The sequence below is a fragment of the Sycon ciliatum genome, chromosome 2 (genome assembly GCF_964019385.1).
Source record: "Sycon ciliatum chromosome 2, ocSycCili1.1, whole genome shotgun sequence".
Classification (NCBI taxonomy): Eukaryota; Metazoa; Porifera; class Calcarea; order Leucosolenida; family Sycettidae; genus Sycon; species Sycon ciliatum.
The window spans coordinates 15688258-15708052 of record NC_088644.1 but is presented as its reverse complement, the minus strand read 5'-3'; the positions used below and the strand labels follow the sequence as shown (position 1 = coordinate 15708052).

General features: G+C 47.9%; 1 protein-coding gene across 1 annotated transcript in view; it reads right to left on the bottom strand.

The window, feature by feature from the left end:
• Positions 1 to 1472: 1472 nt before the first annotated feature.
• LOC135808900 (laminin subunit beta-2-like) overlaps positions 1473 to 19795 on the bottom strand; it is a 56355-nt gene continuing 38032 nt past the window's right edge. Inside the window, exons 19-34 of the mRNA XM_065322144.1 lie at positions 18492 to 18679; positions 17966 to 18078; positions 17477 to 17694; positions 16350 to 16543; positions 15958 to 16084; positions 15086 to 15185; positions 14230 to 14332; positions 12500 to 12648; positions 11341 to 11621; positions 10428 to 10804; positions 9050 to 9283; positions 8344 to 8477; positions 5979 to 6120; positions 3392 to 3568; positions 2778 to 2934; positions 1473 to 2314 (exon numbers count right to left, since the gene is read on the bottom strand). Coding sequence (XP_065178216.1) covers positions 2160 to 2314; positions 2778 to 2934; positions 3392 to 3568; positions 5979 to 6120; positions 8344 to 8477; positions 9050 to 9283; positions 10428 to 10804; positions 11341 to 11621; positions 12500 to 12648; positions 14230 to 14332; positions 15086 to 15185; positions 15958 to 16084; positions 16350 to 16543; positions 17477 to 17694; positions 17966 to 18078; positions 18492 to 18679 — 2849 coding nt within the window. The 3' untranslated portion in view covers positions 1473 to 2159. The remainder of the gene's footprint in view (positions 2315 to 2777; positions 2935 to 3391; positions 3569 to 5978; positions 6121 to 8343; positions 8478 to 9049; positions 9284 to 10427; positions 10805 to 11340; positions 11622 to 12499; positions 12649 to 14229; positions 14333 to 15085; positions 15186 to 15957; positions 16085 to 16349; positions 16544 to 17476; positions 17695 to 17965; positions 18079 to 18491; positions 18680 to 19795) is intronic.

Sequence of the window (19795 nt, the reverse complement as noted above, 5' to 3'; positions counted from 1 at the left end):
AGTCCTTATTATTTGGATATGAAGAAGAATCCTGAATCGTGGAATCTTCGTATCTGGCATGTGGTGTATATGGTATGGATATGGAGATTCCACGATTCAGGTTTCTTTTCCTCGTAAGGTGCATAGCCATAGATACGGTGCCAAACAGAGTGCTGGCCGAGGCAGTCAAATCAATGGTCACAGGGCTTGTCCGTGCAGTTTGACAGGCCAGCTGATGCCCAGCTGTCCAGAAGTAGCTCGTCGTTTTTTCAGTGGATACACAAGTGCCTAGTAAACTCCAGTAGTAAAACCACTCAGGAACATGTTTTTTTCTGGGGAACTATCATTACAGCGTAAAATCTAAATTTCACTACTTGCGGTCTTGGGTGTGCTGAGCCGAATGGTTTTGGTGTGAGGAAGCTAAGAAACTCCCATCATCCTATATAGTATATTCCCAACTGAACTCGCACACTTCCCCTGAAACTGGATGAGTGTGTATTATTAGATAGGTTTTGTTTGGAAATTCACTGAAAGCGTCACATTGTTCTTGTAGAAGCACGGGGGGGGGGGGGGGGGGGTGCATGGTGAAACTCTCAGACTGTGACCTGCAGTCTTCTGGACGCCGAGTCGATGGTCGTGGTCTAATGGGGTCGTGATACAGCACTAGGCCCATATTCCCAATCGAATGCGGTCACACAGTGATCTGTACATCTGTGACAATACTGGTGCAGTGCACCGTGATCCTGTGTGTACTGGCGTGCAGCAACATGCACACATCACATTACCATAGCGCTGCTCAATGAAATCCGATCAAGCAAGCCAATGCCACTCCGGGCGCTGTATGCAGCCCTAGACTTGCGAACACTGGGGCGTGAACTGGCACAGGGCGCACACTATTCACGCAAACGATTTTCATTGAGCTGCACAGTAGTATGCGCTACATTGTATATTGACGACCATCCACTTGTCTTAGTGACTCGACGAGCTGTCTGTGCATGTAGAGTTGGTCTACCATGATTTACGGTCTACAAATGTACACCAGTTCCCACGTATTTGCAGTTTTTGCACATTCATAAATAGCTCTATTGTTCTTAGTTTCCTCGGATCAAGACCGTTACTCCGTACCCCAAGACGGAGTTGTGAAATAAGATTTTACTTCCCCTCTTTGAATTTGAATAGTATAAGAATCCCCCCCCCCCCCCACACACACCTCATTTTGTCATTGCATGAGAAGTACCTCGAAGAAGTATTTAAAATACAGTCCTTAACAGTCCTGATCATTTCGAACTTCCTGAAGCCTTTTCTCCTTGAGGAACTGCAAGCGTGAGCGGCAACTGAGTTAGATTTTGTTTCATTCGAAATGGAAAGCTCGCCAGCATTATGCTACAGTAGTAACAGTAATGCTAGAGGCTGATAGGACTACCGTTCCTTCCATTCCCGCTATCTCTCTTATACTAGTTCTGCCAGTACTCTATACACTTCACGCTGGACTCTACAGGATGATGTTCATTATCAGTTGTGCCTATTGTCTATCCTCACATTCAACACACTCGGTTAACAACTAGGCAGACTTATCTATGTGAGTACACCGACAGACAACACCAAGGAGGCGAGCAAACCAAGCAGGCAAGCAAGGCAGTACTGCCACGGACAGCAATAGTCGGAGCAACAGGTATGTAGGTATGTAGAATGGCAGCAGCTAACGTGTTAGACTAGACTTCTGTGCAGTACGTGACGGCATGACCCTTGTATGGCCTTACATGTTTATAATTAACTATACAGTTGACATCGGTTAGTTAGTCTGTTCCTCTTTAGCCAGTTCTCTGTGTTCATGAAGAGCAGCCTCTACGGTGGCCGTGAACTAGAAAGTAGCGTGTATTCCAGGCTAGGAGAACGAGTTTTTCAGATATAATCCTGCAAAAGAAAGAAAGGGGTTCTATGTATATACTGTGTGTTGTCTCCGACTCGGTACAGCTGACTTCACAGACGTATCATCATGATTACTTGATGTAGGTTAGATGTTGTTCAGATTCGGTAATGATTCCGCTTTGCATCCAGCGTAGCACAAGTCATGAGGTTGTTTCATGCCAGCGTAAAGCACAGATTACTGCTGTCCACTACTTGTAGCCGCCCTGGTATGACCTTGCTAGAAGAAGAGACAACACTTTACTGTACTGTTTTTACGGTTCTGGAGCTGGGAACTGGCATCTGATTTGGAACTCGTCTTTCCGTCTGATGCTGTCCACAGCTGCATCCAGGTCTGCCAGGAGCTGCGTCACCTCGCCATCCATTCTTGTCAGCGTCCTTCTATGTTCTACCGTGCTGTTGTACACCACTGCAAGAAGAGGACAAGGACAAGAGTGCAAGAGAAAAGGGGGAAAATAAAGTAATCTTCAATCTCATTTACCCATGCAATGGCACGGAGCATGTTACGAGATATGGCGAAATGGTGGTGAATCACGGGTACATAATGCTTTGAAAATAATAGATGCATTGTTTCATGGTCTGCAATCCCCAGTTATGCATACCTTCCACATCTGGACAGAAGTCCTTGTCCAGGGAGAAAAGGTGTTGCTGACATGCATGCATGTCCTACACATCCGTGTTGAGCTGTCGAGCACTGACCGGCATCTTACGCAGTCAACGTGCAACCAGACATGCTCAATCAAAAGTTCTACATTGACCCTTTCCGTAGCACACCAAAACTTCATCCTAGCCTGAAGGTCATGTTTGGTCTGGACTTTCATGTTGTCAGAAAGATTTCTCCAGTGAAGCCTCATGCAGCAGTCATTCCTCACCCTCAGCTCGCATGCGATACGTGTCCATCTCCTGGCGTGCAGTATCGGTGCGGTTCACCAAGTCAAGCGACAACTGGAGACGTTGGTTGATGGCAGCGTCGGCATCCAGCAGCACACCAAGAACTTGACTGGAGCGAGATGCAAGATCCCCGGCCATCTGTGAGGAATCACACATCAACGTAATAGAGCTACACGGCTGGTTCACTCCGATGCCACCCCATGCAACCAGTGATGCCACCCCATGCAACCAGTGATGCCACCCCATGCAACCAGTGATGTCACCCCATGCACCCCATGCAACCAGTGATGTCACCCCATGCAACCAGTGATGTCACCCCATGCAACCAGTGATGTCACCCCATGCAACCAGTGATGTCACCCCATGCAACTAGTGATGCCACCCCATGCAACCAGTGAGTTTGTTTTGACTGTTTAGGAGCAGGAGGTTAGATGTTCCAGTTACACTATAATGTGACCATTCAAAAATGACCAGGTACTTGGGTCTGTCATCCAACATACAAATGCGATAATTATCGTTTACCGTTAGCCTTCAGTGTATTGCAAAACTGAGATGCGTTATCGTGCATCTAGTGTCACTATTGAGTGTAATGTACCTGAGTCACGTTTCTGGAATCTTCTCTGAGTAAGGTTTGTGATGCTTGTATCGTATCCAACTCCTGTCCTGTTTCTTCATGCAGCTCTTCCACATCATTGAGAATGTTGAATGCCGTGCTCAAATCTGCCTGGGCAGCAGTGCGCAACTGAACACTTCGTGCCAGAGAAGCCCTTGCCTGGACACAGCAGAGTGAAAGGAAATGAGCAGGAGAAACCGAGGCAAAGTAGGTACACAAGTACATTCTAACACTGGCAGGGAATAGATAGCTTGTTTTGCTGCTACTGTTAGTACTGGTATCCACACATCATTCTCACTGCAAGTACTGTACATTTCTTTTACACGAAATAGCCTGTGAAGAGGCTGTGGCTTATACCGCGGTGCAGCTGAGACCCTGGAAGTACAGTACACTGCCATTCTGCTAGAGATAGAAAAGTACTATAGTCACAGTGTAATGTGGAATCAGGAATCAGTCCGCTTCCTAGCAACACCAGCAAAGCTATGCACCTGAGTGCAGTCAACATTCTTACACTACAAGGGGTTATGGCAAAATCTAGTTAGTCGTAATTGGCTAAGTGCCTTGCCAAAGCCGATCCATCCAATACTTTTTTTAATAAATTAAAGCTCTAGGTTTGGGGTTCCTCAACTGGAGCCGGATGTGAATGGCTGAAATTGAGTCTGGACATACTTAGTGTATGCTGTGGGGTTTTACGGAAGTAAAATGTGGGTCGGTGTTATTGAAAAGTACTCTTTGGAACACGTTCAGATTGGTGCAGGCAGTACTGGGAGTTATCGATTGGAGTATGGTCCTGAATCACTTGAAGTCTCTGATCAATGCTCACCTACCATTCTATGTCTGTACCCTACCGATGCTGCAATACGTGCTAGTTGTGGATTGTCCCGGATATTTCGAGCAGTAACCATTTGAAACATGTGGAATTTTAGATTTTTTTTCTCCAGTAGAGTTTTCCGGCTTTTTTCTCCTTCCTCATGCAGAAGTTCAGCCATCAGCAAGCTGAGGAGAAAGCACTTGCTCAGCTCGATTGGTGTGAACGTGTGAAGTTCAGAGCCAGAATAGGCTAAAAAAGTATTATTATATTAGATTTTTTCATTTTAGATTCCTGTAGAATTTTCCGGCTTCTTTCTCCTTCCCAACTCTGGATATGAGCTTTGAACAATACCGCCACTTTTTATTTTAATATTACATGTACATCACGGCAAAAAACACTGATACGGTAAAAAATTCTTCTCTGGGAAGGTGTTAAACAAATCATTTCCATTGCCATAATATCCTTATTTGAACACTAAAAAAATTTCCCTGACATATCTACAAATTATTCATTCTTTGGCTTTTGCAAAATTCAGTCAGTTACACAGGTTCATGTCCTGGTGGTGGCAGCACATTTTTTCTTCAAAATTTTCCCTTTTCTCCCTCAAATGAATGAATATTTTACATAGTATAAAAATCTCAGAGTACAAAACAACTTCAGCTGAAATGTTTATGGAGTATGGAAGGACTGGAAGGGTGGGAGCAGGGATGGGGAGGCCTGGAATGTGCAGGAGGGGGGGGGGGGGGGGGTGAGGCATTCGGTATGGAGTGGGGGAGCAGGAATAGGGGCTGGGGTTCAGGGAGGGGGGGGGGTAAGGCTGGCGGGGGTCAGGGAGGGGGGGGGGGGTAAGGCTGGAACGTGCACGGAAAGAGGGTGGAATATGGGGGGGGGGGGGGGTAAGGCTGGAACGTGTACGGAAAGAGAGTGGAATATGGGGGGGGGGGGGGGCTGGAACGTGCACGGAAAGAGGCTGGAATATGCAGGGTTATTGGGGGGGGGGGGGGGGACTGGAATGTGCACAGAGAGAGGGTGATGCTGGGCTGAAATTTAAAGGAGGGGAGGCCAAACCCTGGGTGAAAATGCCTTCTTGCCTGCCTGTTCTGCCTGCCCACGCCACATAAACTTTGCTCTGGTCTCTAGTGTACACTGGCATATTGAGTGCACCAAGTCTATTCTACACGGAACTGTATAACAAATCAAGTGACAAATTGTTCCTTTAGGGGGGGGGGGGGGGGGGTACTGAGTATGGAGGAGTGTGGGACCAAGGAAGGTGCCTCTGTATGCTTGTAAGACGCAGTGGAAGGGGATAGAGATCAGGAAACTGGAGGAAATGTGCATATCCGAACAGACAGTGCATGTCTGCTCCATGAAACAGTACCAGGGGGTACCACCGTTCACCTTCAATATTCATGGAATAGGAGCACATTTGCCACCACTACCAGTACTGCTCAATGAAATGCGATTGCATGATTGCATGATTGCATGGGTGAAGTTTGAACTCTAAACTAGTGCACAACCCAGTGTTCACAGGTCTGGTGCTGCAACCCCCCCCCGGCCCCCCTCGACGTGATATCGACTTGCATGATCAGATTTCATTGAGCAGCACTGTATATGCACATGCATATTCTGAAAGAAAACTGATCTAATGCATGAGTCGGCACCCTGCACCAATAGTGCACAACCCAGAGCTAACAGGTCTGGGTGCTACTTGATCGGATTTCATTGAGTTGCAGTTTTGTTATTGTGCCTAGTACTTACGGCTTCGTGCGTATGTTCTGTCTCATTAGCCGTGATGTTCAACTGGCGGACAAGCAGCATTGCGTCTTCCTGGATAGCAGCTGCCTGGACGAGCACCGTTTCCAACTGCAGTGCGGCCAGTAATGCAGCTTGTGCTTCGGCACTGAAGAGCACACATACACAACAGTACATCACAACTAGGTCAACAATACATGGTGCTGTGGCTGGCGGGGTTTCTGACGAATCAGGGCTGCTTGACCTGATTTGTCAGGTATAGCCGTTACCAGACCAACTCTGGCAAATTTTACATTTCTGACTGAGAAATTGCTTTAGGATACTTCTGGGGAGAACCCTCCTCCACCTCCCACGGATCCCCTCTCCCCACACTGTACCAACTTCAACTGCCTTATGGCATGCCTGGAAATCGCTGGGAGAACCCTGGTTGGTTGCCAGGGGCACGGTTACCTGGACCAGCATACTTTTGATCACGTTTTCACAACACCACAAAGAATTCCCCGCCAGTTCTGAGATTTATCAGACTATATTCGGTGACCGCAGTAAACCATAGCTAAATGTCCAGCACCAGCACAGTTGTGGCAACTGAGGTCTGTCCTGGTTACCATGGCGTTGCCATGGGCATTGCACAGAGTGTGACAGACTGCTTGTAGTGTGGTGACTGTTCATTCCCTGACATTGTGAAGCTCAACTGCCACAGTGTTCGGAACATGATGTACCCTGCCATAGAATCGGTTGTGGCAACAAACGCGATTAGGCCGGCTGCAGGGACGCCGTAATGTCTCACTCGCCCCAGCACCATTCAACAATTCCCTTTGGCAGGTCACGGCACGAACTTCAACAAAGCCCCGTGAATGCGTACCAGGAGAAGGCTAGACAGCATGTCTCTAGACATCAATAGGCATCGTATGAAAAGCCAGTCAATAGCACTAAAGAGCGAAAGCCTTTGTCACGGTTCGGTTTCACTCGCGCACCGGGCCCGAGCTGGCAGCACAAACAAACGCCGGACGCGAGCTGGCAGCACAAACAAACGCCGTACTCACACGAGCGTTGGGCGAACGGATGGCCACAGCCATCAAAAACAGGAACAAACCCATCCACGGCTCTTTCTCTTGCTAGCTGTGCTGCTGCGTGCATCCAACTGTTTTGCAATTTCTCCCTCCCACCCACGCCTCCTGGTATTTATTATCGCTCTACACTATCCTACGTCTCACAATGAGTGCCACTCAGCATGATGGTACTCCAAGCTACATTGTATTTGATCTGTCCTAGCTCACTATTCTGGACAAAATATTAATTCAATTGCAATGAAGCGCCGGGGGCCGGCGGGGGCATTCGGCGGCTTGGTCTGATTCCTAGCTTGTTGGTAACCGGCTTGAGATTTCCAAGGTTGCTATGACAACGTGCAATCATGCGCAGGGCCACCCAACATGCATTTGGGGGCCCAGGAAAGACAGAAACGCGTTGCTAGGCAACAGCAAAAGCGCTCGGCGAGTATCACGCTACTCATGCAGCACGTACGTTGGCTTAGGGTATCACGCTACCCTTGCGCTGCGGGGTACCACATTGCCCCTCGCTGGAATCAGACCCGCGCCCCGGATACCTTGCGCTGGCCTCCTGACGGCCAAACTCAACCAACTACTTGTGCGCTGTGACTGGGGTTGTGCATGTATTAGCAACATAATGTGGCCGAGGTCGGCAGACTTTCAATTAGCCAAGCGAGCTACTCAGGCCAGGGTGCATGATCACTATTCGCAGCACTTATCGTCCATGCAGCAGTCGGGTTAATTACATTTCGAGATGCTTCCTATGTTGTGCATGGCGTGGGGAGCATCTCCGAGACAGGTGCTGTCTCATAATATCCGTCCACGAGCTGTCACAGTTTACTAATGACGACCGCTGCTCAAACGAAAGGTTTTAGATTTCACAAGCTGTCCCTGTTGCCATGTCAGTTGGGCAAGGAGTGAGTTGCCAAAGCATACAGTAAATGTCTATGTCCGGAAGTGGCTACTTGCAACAGCAGACAGTGTTTTACATTCTTAGTTTGGTTTGGTTTGGTTCGGTTTGGTTTTTATTATTTCAGTTCGTCGCCTCAACAGTACAAAGTATAAATATCAATCTTACTGCGGCATATCGCTGAAGGAAAGAAAAACGGACTCTTTCCTGGTACAGTAAAACCGGTGACTAACGACCACCCCTTGGGCCCAGAGAAAGCGGTCTTTAGTGACAGGTGGTCCTTAGTTAGAGGTGCACAGCACAACCACATAATATGAATGTGAGACCGTCCGTGCCTGGCGAAGTGGTCTATAATACCAGGCTGGTCGCTAGTCACGGTGGTCTTTAGTTACAGGTTTTACTGGTAATTACTTACTCAACTGCAGTAGCATTATCAAACAGAGTTTTGGCCAGTGACAGTGATGATTCCGTATCCGACATAATCGTGTCCACTTCACTAGCACTGATACCAGCAAGCAGTGTGCTGATATCTGCCACCAACTTGTCCATCTGTGTAGAAAGAAGCAAGCAGAAAGACGTCAGGAATGTACCCCGAGTGACATGTTTACTGCACGCCCTTACGATCATCTCTGTACTAAAAACTTGGCAACCGTACAAATTTAAGACTCATAAGGATTATGTGTCAAACGGTATGACAGTCTTGATGAAAGCTGATAGTGAAAGACTGTCATGCTAAGCTAAAATTCCGACCCCATCTCCAGGCTAATCACCAAGCTAGTCTTGCTATAATGATCTCACACAACATACTGACATGCAAAGCTCAATTACCCGGGCCAAGATAATGCTAGGACTACATCATAACTGCCACAACTACACTGCATTTAAATTTGTTGTATCACACACACACCCATGCATACATCCACTCATACATGTACCCATGCAACGACCCATGCATGCACCCATGCATGCACCCATGCATGCATGCACACATACATGCACTCATGCATCCGCTCATACACACACCCATACACACTGGGGTGCATTAACCAGTGCATTCGCCCACCGTACAGCTCAGTTATAAGCACCACTATGCATTCAATACAACCAGTCACCTGCCTCACCTCAGTAGAGTTATCCGAAAGTGTCGTGGCCAATCGCTGACGTAACACAACCAGCAAAGCTTGCATAGCTGCCCTGTTGCCGGCTGCGCTTGATTGCAACTCTTCAATCGTGTCCTTACGCTCACTGGCACTAGCGGATACGTCGGAAGAAGTGTCTGCGAGGTTACTGGCAAACTGCTGTGCCTGTTCTACTGGAGTACGAGTAGCAGTGACATTGCGTGACATCACAGCAATCTGTGCAGCACACAGTAACACACAGTACAGCACAGTACAGCACAGTACAGCACAGTACAGCACAGTACAGCACAGTACAGCACAGTACAGCACAGTACAGCACAGTACAGCACAGTACAGCACAGTACAGCACAGTACAGCACAGTACAGCACAGTACAGCACAGTACAGGTCAATAAGGTAGTCAGTCATGCACATGTACACATACTCTGCAAAACATGAATCGACCTTATGCCATTTGTACAGATCCACGAAATCCCGTAGAATCCCGTAGACCCGGTAGGGTGTTGAATGTGCAGGACCCAATGGTGTTTTCTGCTATTTCCACTAAGAAATGGGGCCTGAAGGCATTTCATACGAAAACCTTTTCTGACAAGGATCTAGCTAGTCATTAGTTCTAACCAAAGTGAAGTAGCTGGAAAAGCGATTGCTGGTCATTGAATTATGAAGCTAAAAAGGTCAAATGTGCATGCATGGCACACAATGAACACCCTACCGGGTCTACGGGATTCTACCGGATTTCGGGACCCGTACAAATGGCATAAGGTCGATTCAGGCTGGGAAACTGGGTATGATCACGTGACCAAGTAACTGGGTATGATCATGTGACTAAGCAAAAGTGTATGATCATGTGACTAAGTAACTGGGTGCTACCATGTGACAAATGAACTTGGAATGATCAGGTGACTGAGTGACTAGGTATGATCATGTGACTGAGCAATCGAGCCCCAGATCTGTGATCACTGGGCTGTGCACTGGTGCAGGGCGTACACTTGACTCATGCGATTGGATTTCACTGAAAAGCGCCATAGTGCCCATGACAGCACTGTTTAGACTTGAGAGAGTGCTGGTGCTAAGACAGCTTGGTTGTGTAGTGCAAGTACAGCTTGGTTGTGTAGTGCAAGTACAGCTTGGTTGTGACAACGATGTACTTGAAGTACTCTTCTGGACATTGAAATCCGTTGGAAAGTCAAGCGGCCGCAGGGCGCTGGCCTTGCAGCCGCAAGCACTGCCGGTCCATTCGTATAGTGTGTACACGAGCTGCAGTGCGTGTACACACTATGGCAGTAAGGACACCAGCCCCGGTCACTGCACCGGATTTCAATGTCCACACCAGTAGATGTACAGTGCCGGTATATGCTTACGCTATCAACAAGGGCTTGAATGTCCTGAGTTCTCTCTGCCACTGCAGCGAGTGTAGCATCTGCTAACTGGATGGCTTTGCTGGAGTTGCCGGCTGCTGAATTGCAACTATGGTCGCCAAGGCACACAGCACAACGAAGACCACCACATCCAGCTGAGCCCGGCGCACAGCCGTCAGCACCATCGCGACTATCCGTACCGCACATGCTTTTGTCCAGGTCTCCCAGTGTGTCGAGCGCCGCGCGAATACGTGCTTGCAGCTCCTCAAACTTCTCCTGGTTCTGGCCAAACATGGCCATGTACTCTGGTGAGGATAGCGTGGAATTGATGATGTTCAGCTGGCGTAGTGTTCTGGCCAAATGCTGACCACCCTCACTCACTGCCAACACACACCATACGCAGGAGACAGTGGACAACATGGCAATATCAATACAGTACCTAGCCAATACAACTACTTCTCATGTGTTTTTATCAGAATTTGCTCATATGTCACACACAGTAATTCATAAGGCATACACCACAGTAATTCATGAGGAGAGTAGGCAGCTCATCATGAGTCACACCCAGCTAGTCACGAGGCATTGAAAAAACAAGAAGAGCAAAATCTGTCTCTAGCGACCATTGCAATATGCTGAGCAAGCAGCTGTTACGCACCAGTCATCATCATCTCAAAACCATTCGGTTCCACACTACACACACAGGAGATAGGAGGCTGTTTGTCAACAACAGCCTACTATCTCCTGCAATTATGTGTGTGTGTTGCTCCGAGGCTGCACTCTAGAGTGCAATGAGAACTGTTTCGTGCTTCCCCCACAGGCCCTGATTGTAGATGAAAGTGTTGATCACTAACTCTCCAACATAATACAGACAAGGAGCACTAACGGTTACCATACAGTGCCCGAACTAACTACTTACCCGGCAGGTACAGCTGAGATAGTCGTGTTATGGAGTTAGTAGACGAGGCGCTAGCATTCTCCGCCACACTCAAGTCAACATAGGGAACTGGCATGTAGCCTTGCAGCGTACTGCTCAGCTCCTGGATGTGCTGCTCGACATCGCGTAGTACGCTCGCATTGACGTCGACCAAGTGGCGTGAGATCTGTGCTGCTTTGCTACTCTGTTCCAGTGCTGCATTCTTAGCAATGCTGACGTCATCGCTAATTCTCTGGATATCTTCTTCGAGCTTAGCAAGTTGCCTGCAGAGTCAGTAAAGAAAGCCAACACAGCAAAGCCACATATTGGGAATGCAATTGGGCAATACACAACAGTGTGAGTCTGCCATTCACACTGGGTTTACACTGAAAACTCTACATTAGCACATTCAGTAGCCACACCATATTGCATGGATACGAATGAAGCATGTCCAGCACACGCACACGCACATGCACATGCACGTACGCACAAACACACATACGCGTAGGGAGAGTATCTTGGAGTTCCCTCATTGTAGACCATAAAAGCACTGTGCATACACAGTCTCTGCCGTTGCCATGGCATCATGGCTACCTGATACAGTAACACAGTATACCCAGTGTCCTGTGTGTCGGTTAAGATTACATCTGTCTGCATTATGTCCTGTGTGTAGGATAAGATTACATCTGTCTGCATTCTGTCAAGTGGCTTCATACAGAAGGTCACTACCACCTCCTGGCAAACCATTGTTGGCCTGAACGTTCTAGGAGACGAATATCATGCATTTCCCTTCACACAGTAATACCGTTAAGTACAGCGAGAGCGCTCCACCAACTCGTCCGTTTGTGGTCGTGCTGTGGAGGTGGTGTCCGGTCTGAAGGTCATACGATGCGTACCTTGTACACATATCGCACGCTGTACACCTATTCCATACTAGGTTTAGCTTTGACCTCCGCACAAAAACCTGCTAAGCATGACCTTAGAATACTGCCCAGCTGTCATACACACACATTCACACAGCTCTAAGCTGTCACTCACTCGGAGCCTGGCAAAGCAATTGACAAACCCTCCTATTCCCCAAACTGGTTGCTCGTTGTGTGAGTGCGGCATGCAGATGCTTGTGTTAACCTAAACATGTCTCCACAAAGATATGATCACTCACAGATTGACAGCTTCAACAAGTGTTTCATTCAGGTAGGATGCATCCAGGTAGCGACTGGCGAACTCTAGCTCGCGCTGAATGGCTTGGAGAGTTTCACTGTACGTGCCAGCAAATCCTCCCTCACGTAATAGCTGTGCACGCATTCCAGTCTGATGAGATAGATAGGATGGGCATACAAATGTAAAAAATATGAAACCTGCTTAAAGGGGAAGTTAAGGCAAAAATTAAAATTTCAAGAGTTGTAGTCTTCGGGGTGCTGAGTCGAATGGTCGTGGTCCGAGGAAGCTGAGACGCTCCCTTCCTACTTGAATCCCAATCGAACTCGCGCACTTCCACCGAAACTGGGTGACTGCGCCCTACTAGATGGGGATTTGTATGCAAAATGTCACTAAAAGCGCCATTTCGTTCTTATAAAAGCATGGATGACCGCGATTGGCCCATATGTTGTAGTCTTTTGGACGCTGAGTCGATTGGTTTTGGTCCGAAAAGGCTGCGATGCAGCGTTCCTCCTTTATTCCCAATCGAACATGGTTGAAGAAGCGGTCACGTGCTCCTTGCTACACCAGTCACCTGGTCACCGTGCCTGCAGGGTACAACTTACTAGCCTGTTTTGACCTTTTTTGGGTGCAGTCCTGTCACTCGAGTTGAACTCGAGTTGAACCTTGGTGTGAAAGTTGTCGCCTGCTGGCGTGGTGACCAGGTGATTTGGGCACCCAGGAGCACGTGACCGCTTCTTCAACCATGTTCGATTGGGAATAAAGGAGGAATGCTGCATCGCAGCCTTTTCGGACCAAACCCAGTCGACTCAGCGTCCAAAAGACTACAACATATGGGCCAATCGCGGTCATCCGTGCTTTTATAAGAACGAAATGGCGCTTTTAGTGATATTTTTCATACAAATCCCCATCTCGTAGGGCGCAGTCACCCAGTTTCGGTGGAAGTGCGCGAGTTCGATTGGGATTCAAGTAGGAAGGGAGCGTCTCAGCTTTCTCGGACCAAGACCATTCGACTCAGCACCTTGAAGACTACAACTGGTGAACTTTTAATTTTTGCCTTAACTTCCCCTTTAAGCGACCACCCCACGGTGCAAGCAAAAGCGGCCGTTAAAGCGGTCTTTAGAACCAGGTACCACAGTGTCTGTGTACAACAAGACTGGTGAGTTCACGCCAATGATAGGACTGCTCTACACTCCAGTATCTTGTTGCCCCATGCAGCAGCTGATAATCTTGTACCCCCATGCAGCAGCTGATAATCTTGTTGCCCCATGCAGCAGCTGATAATCTTGTTGCCCCATGCAGCAGCTGATAATCTTGTTGCCCCATGCAGCAGCTGATATGCTAGATGATAAGTTGATACAGTAAAGCATGCCAAGTCCGCTACCTATCCTAGAAGAATACTGAAACTGGGATCAAGGGATGCTATTTCCAGTCAGATGACCCTGGATAAGGAGACCACCTGGTAACAGAGACCACCTGGTAACAGAGACCACCTGGTAACAGAGACCACCTGGTAACAGAGACCACCTGGTAACAGAGACCACCTGGTAACAGAGACCACCTGGTGACAAAGATCACGTTTTGAAGATCCATCGACAGATTTCACTGTAGTTTTAAATTCCCCGCCAATGCATAGAAAGCGTAAAGCAGGCATGCATGAGAATTTTGTGAATGTGTGATCTACCTTTCAGCAGCAGTATTACTTCACTGAACATTCTGGCTGGTATTACTGACCTGTCGGATGTGTAGTGCCATGTCCAGCACAGTCTTGTTCCAATCATCAAAACATTGCCCACAGTGTACACAGTCTGGTGGACCGTATGTACCCGCTGAACAACTGTACTCACACACAACACCACACAGACATACTACAGTAAAACCTGTCAAGGCGACCATTCAGTTAAGGCGATCCCCTGTCCAAGAGGACGACTATGACTAAGACCAAGGGATACCATTTCCAGTCAAAAGAGTCGAAATCATCCGGGAGAAGGAGACTAACTGTACACAGGGACTGCATTTTGAAGGTCCCTTGAGCGATCGCCTTAGGCAGGTTGCACTGAACATAGCAAACAGTATGCACACTTGTTTGCAAGTGCCATATTGTTTGGTTGTTTGGTTGGCATGGCTGTCGTGACATACAGCACAAGTGACCACAGCGAGCGTGCTGATGTGGGTAATGTGAACAGGCATGCGGCGGTAGTGCGAGCATGCAATGACAGTGCAGGTGATTTGAGTAGCATACTTTGAGCAGTAGGATGTAGCAGTGCACACGCGCGCACACGCACGCACGCACACACACACACGCACACACACACTCAGACTCAGACATGCCCATCGCGGAAGCGATGATAGCGAACAGCTATGTTAGACATAGCAACTTGTGCTGGGATTACACCATTCAACAGCTTGCAAGGCTGATGAACACACACACACACGCACACACGCACACGCGCACACACACGCACACACACACACACACACACATACTCACCGGCTCACTCACTCACACACTCACGCTCGCTAGTACGCACACTCGCACGCACATAGGCCAAACTACAAAAAAAGGAAATGAGAGTATGTGAGTGCTGACCTGTCACACTTCACCCCGGTGCTGGTTGGTTGACAGCGACATATCCCTGTGTCTTTGTCACACACTTGTGATAGGGAACCACCAGTACTGCAGTTGCAAGCTGTGTTAGAACAAACATGCAGCAGTAATACAAGATACAGACTCTAGCTTACCATGGGGTACTTGCACAACAGTGTCTCTAGTATCGCACATAGTCTAATAGGACAGTCTAGTCACAACACACACACACAGTATAGCGATTTATAAAGTCTGGAACACGTACACACAGAAACCCATACACACACGCACACATACACACAGAAGCACACACAGATTCACACACACGTACACACACGTACACACATACACCCATACACATACACATACACAGACAAACACACATACACGCAGGGGCGTAGGAAGCAGTTTAATATTGGTGCGGCGAAATTGTGAGAGGGGGTCCGGGGGCCCTCCCCTGGGATTTTTTGGAAAATTGGGCCTAAAAGGCCATTATTTTAATGCTCCAGAATAATATGAGAAATAAGAATATGCATGCTGATGATACACTGCATTGTCGATGTAAAACATGGTACCTGTACAAGAGTCGACAAGCCATCAACAAGGTTGAAATGTAAAAAAAATTAAAAAAATTAAATAAAAAAATTCGAAAATTATTGGTCCGGCGACCGCCGGGCCTGCCGGACCGGTTCCTACGCCCATGACACGTACACACATGTGGCACACACACACACACACACACACACACACACACACACACACACACACACACACACACACACACATCCACAGCACACTCACAAGTTTTCATATTTTTGCCATCATGCACATACATGTGCATATGAACAGAGGCATGGACACACGCATACACATACCTTTGCAACCAGCAATTTGCGAAGGTACGTCATCAAAACTTTCCCGTGGGAAGTCCCAGAACTCATCGTGACATTCACAACATTGTCTACCAGAGATTCCTGGCAAACACGAGCAGTTTCCAGTGATCTACAGCAGAATATTTGCACACAAGCAAAACATTCATGAGTGACATGCAGTAGTAAATTAATGAGAGCTATGCAAAATCCTCCCGCCGTTTGGTTTTGCGCGGCAAGTCCACTTCAGCTAGCCGTACACACTGTGATACCAGCCCCGCACACAAAAGGTCATGAGCTGTGTACGGTTATATTCACACATGTACTAGAGCTGGCCGTTACTGACACATGACATGCAGTCAAATGTGCCACGAAGCACATTCAGTGGCATGACTTACCAGATCGCACTGTTGCATGTGAGATCCTGAGCTGCAGCAGTTACATGCCTTGCAGCCCTCACCACTGGCCAGGTCATAGTGATGCGGCGCACACTCGTTACATCGTTTGTTGATAGTGTTTGGTCGACATCGGCACTGGCCTGTCTCGTAGTGGCAAACCGAGCTGTTGGAACCGTCCACGTCACACTCACAGGCTACATTCACACACATACATAGAGAAAGCGAGGGGAAACAACAAAGAGGATAGTTTCTATGCGTGGTGTGTATGTGTATTTACCGCTTGATGCGCTGATTACCTGCCGACTCGCAAGATAACTGTGCGCATGCCACATTCCCTTTGTCATGTCACTGTCTAGTTGTGTTGTTAACTCCTCACTTAAACAGACGGTCGGCAACCTTTAGTACAAAAAAAGCATATTATCACCGTTACACGTCTTTTCAACCTCCCTCCATCCTGTGCTTCTAATCAATGGAGACATACCTTTAGTTCAAGTCCACTGCATGTCCTCATGCTGTGCCATTTTGAGTGATATGCCATGCATGTCGGCTACTCCCATTTCTGGCCATTCTACACCCGAGGTTTGTCACCTTTCAGACGTGTGTGTGCAGGCATGACCTCGAGACCAGTGTTCGGAGGAACCCCGCATCCTCCCATCCGCACTCCATCCGCACCGCAGTGTTGCCCCGCATCCCTTTTTCATGTAGTGAGCCCCCCCCCCCCCACACACACACTCAGGCTCGCTGTTATCTCCCACGGGCCGTGAGGGATGCACATCATGTGCACGAGTGGGTCTCCTGATAAAAGCCCACAAACAAAAACTAGGAGCTATGGAAACCCGCTTTCACGACATGGTGATCGTGTTGACTTCCCGTATGGTTTGGGTTTGAATAATGCAGAAATAGCTGGTACATGTACATACTGACTTGGACCAGGAATGTGGTCTTATAGATACTGACTAAGACCAGGAATGTGGTCTTATAGATACTGACTTGGACCAGGAATGTGGGGTTATAGATACTGACTAAGACCAGGAATGTGGTCTTATAGATACTGACTTGGACCAGGAATGTGGTCTTATAGGTCTGGGTTCCCTCTATGTCTATGATGTACACTGCTGCACCCTTACGTCTACACGTTCTCCTGAGAGCATCGCCGTAGTAACCATCGGCGCAGCGTCCGCACGTGGCGCCGCCGGTGTTGTAGAGGCAGTCCAGGCACTGTCCCGACTGCCGGTCACAGAAGTCCAGCACACCGGGGTCAGTGTTGTTGTTACAGTGGCATGGTTCACACACCTCCCTGCTCACCACCGGGTCACCATAGTAACCAGCAGAACACTGCGCACAGCTGCAAGGACAATAGCAAGCGACATGAGTACATGGTGAACCAATAATTCTCTACCACTGGCAACAGTTGATATACTATCATCTTCAGGATACTAAAGTATGAAGGATCTTGGTTAGAGGTAAAAGAAAATATCTTGCTCTGTCATATTTGACCGCATATCTGTTTCCAGATATCTTCGGTTTGTAGGCACCGTAAAAATATTGATAATGGATACATTCTCGTTTTTGTTCAGTTTCGATAGAAATGACCTGACAGCTTTGCCAGTACTCACTCTTCTCCAGTGTGTCCTTGAATACAGGAACAGACGACTGAGACGGGACCACTGGGTTGACACGTTGTGGCAAACTGTACTCCACCACCGGGGCATGGACACTCCAAACAACCCTAAGCGCATCAACACGCGCGACACACGCGACAGAATCAAACCATTAACACTAGCACAAACAACGACATTACACAACTTGACCGTCCTATTTCTTACACCTGTGACCCCGTCCTTGACTAGTGTACACGGTTGTAGAAACTGCATGCCGGGATCATGCAGTGGCAGTGATATAACAGTGGTTTCAAAGATACACAAGATTCATTCAGACCTATCATGACTATCAACTGGACCAGTCTTACCTGCTGGTACAATAGAGGCACTGATGTGCTTGAAGATTATGTATGAGTTGTGTGCATGTCCCTACCTATAATAAGGCATGATGCTGTGTATGAAGGGCAGATTCTGCCCTTCATACACCGCATCATGCCCATGCAGTGTTCAATCGATCAGGCCGTTAGACACTGCTAGCTACCTGAAAGCGCTGCCTCTGGTAGTGCAGTGGGTTGCACTGCTGACAGTATGTTCCCTGAGTGTTGTTCGCGCAGCCACGACACTCTCCAGAGTTGGCATCACAGTGATCAGTGCTCAGTTGCTCACACGCGTCGAAGCAGCGCAGGCACATGTCAAACTCCGTACCAAACGATGGTTCACGGGTGTAACCTGTCATGTTCAACGAGAGCACACCATAGAGAAATCAACCGCCGCTAGGATCAACAAACACCCTGCGCAAATTTATACTGCAGCTGATTATGGCAGACTATGAGTACTGAGACATTCGATGACCTGACACCCAGCTTCAACACATCTCCGTAGCGCTAACCAATAGCGTTCCAACTCGGAAGGTTCAAGGTTAAGGAGAGACCAAAGAAGGGAAGGTAAGCGCAACGAAAATGAGTACAAGCTACAGTCCCACGGGAACAAAGAATATCGACTGTTACTGGACGATGACGAGACCAGTAAGATACTTGACAAATCGGTCTCTCCTTAACCTTGAACCTTCCGAGTTGGAAGGCCGTTGGTTAGCGCTACGGAGATGTGTTTAAGCTGGGTGCCAGGTCGTCGAATGTCTCAGTACTCTGCCAGTTTTGTGCCTAGTTGTTGCAATTTCTGACTGTATAATATAGTATCTAGTTAAAGCGGTGGACAGTTACTCTTTACTCGTATCCATACCGTAGTTCCGCGCATATAAGCCCATGGGCTAATATACGAAATAATGCATTTTCCGGGGGAAAAAATCGGTAATATTGGTTCGTTTTTTAGCCCTGGGCCTATATTCGAATTTTGAAGGCAGCTGGCACGCGAAAAAGTACAAGTCCGTGCGCGGTTGTCCGCCTACTGTACGTACCGGTACTGGTAATGTAGTCTGCACTGACATGCTGTACTACGGTGTTTGGGTCTGTTTATTAGCCCATGGGCCTATAAACGGAGGTGGGCTTATATCCGGATATAGGCCCATGGGCTTATATGCGCGGAACTACGGTATGTCCTTTTCCTTTCTACACTTTTTTATTTTATTTTTTTAAAACTTCAGTGACTTTCATACACTTGTTGCACTCACTGTGTAGTGTACTGTGTAGTGTACTGTATAGTGTACTGTATAGTGTAGGATAGATTGTCGCAAACACCAGTATGATGTACATGTAGTTGTAAGAGGTGTATGGCCGTTGCTAGACCTACTACTAGCTGCTAGTACTTGACACAGGTGCAGTCAGTGAACCTGGGATGAGGAGTTCTTATTTTCTAGCTGGGTATTGGGAAAATCAAAGAAATAATGGG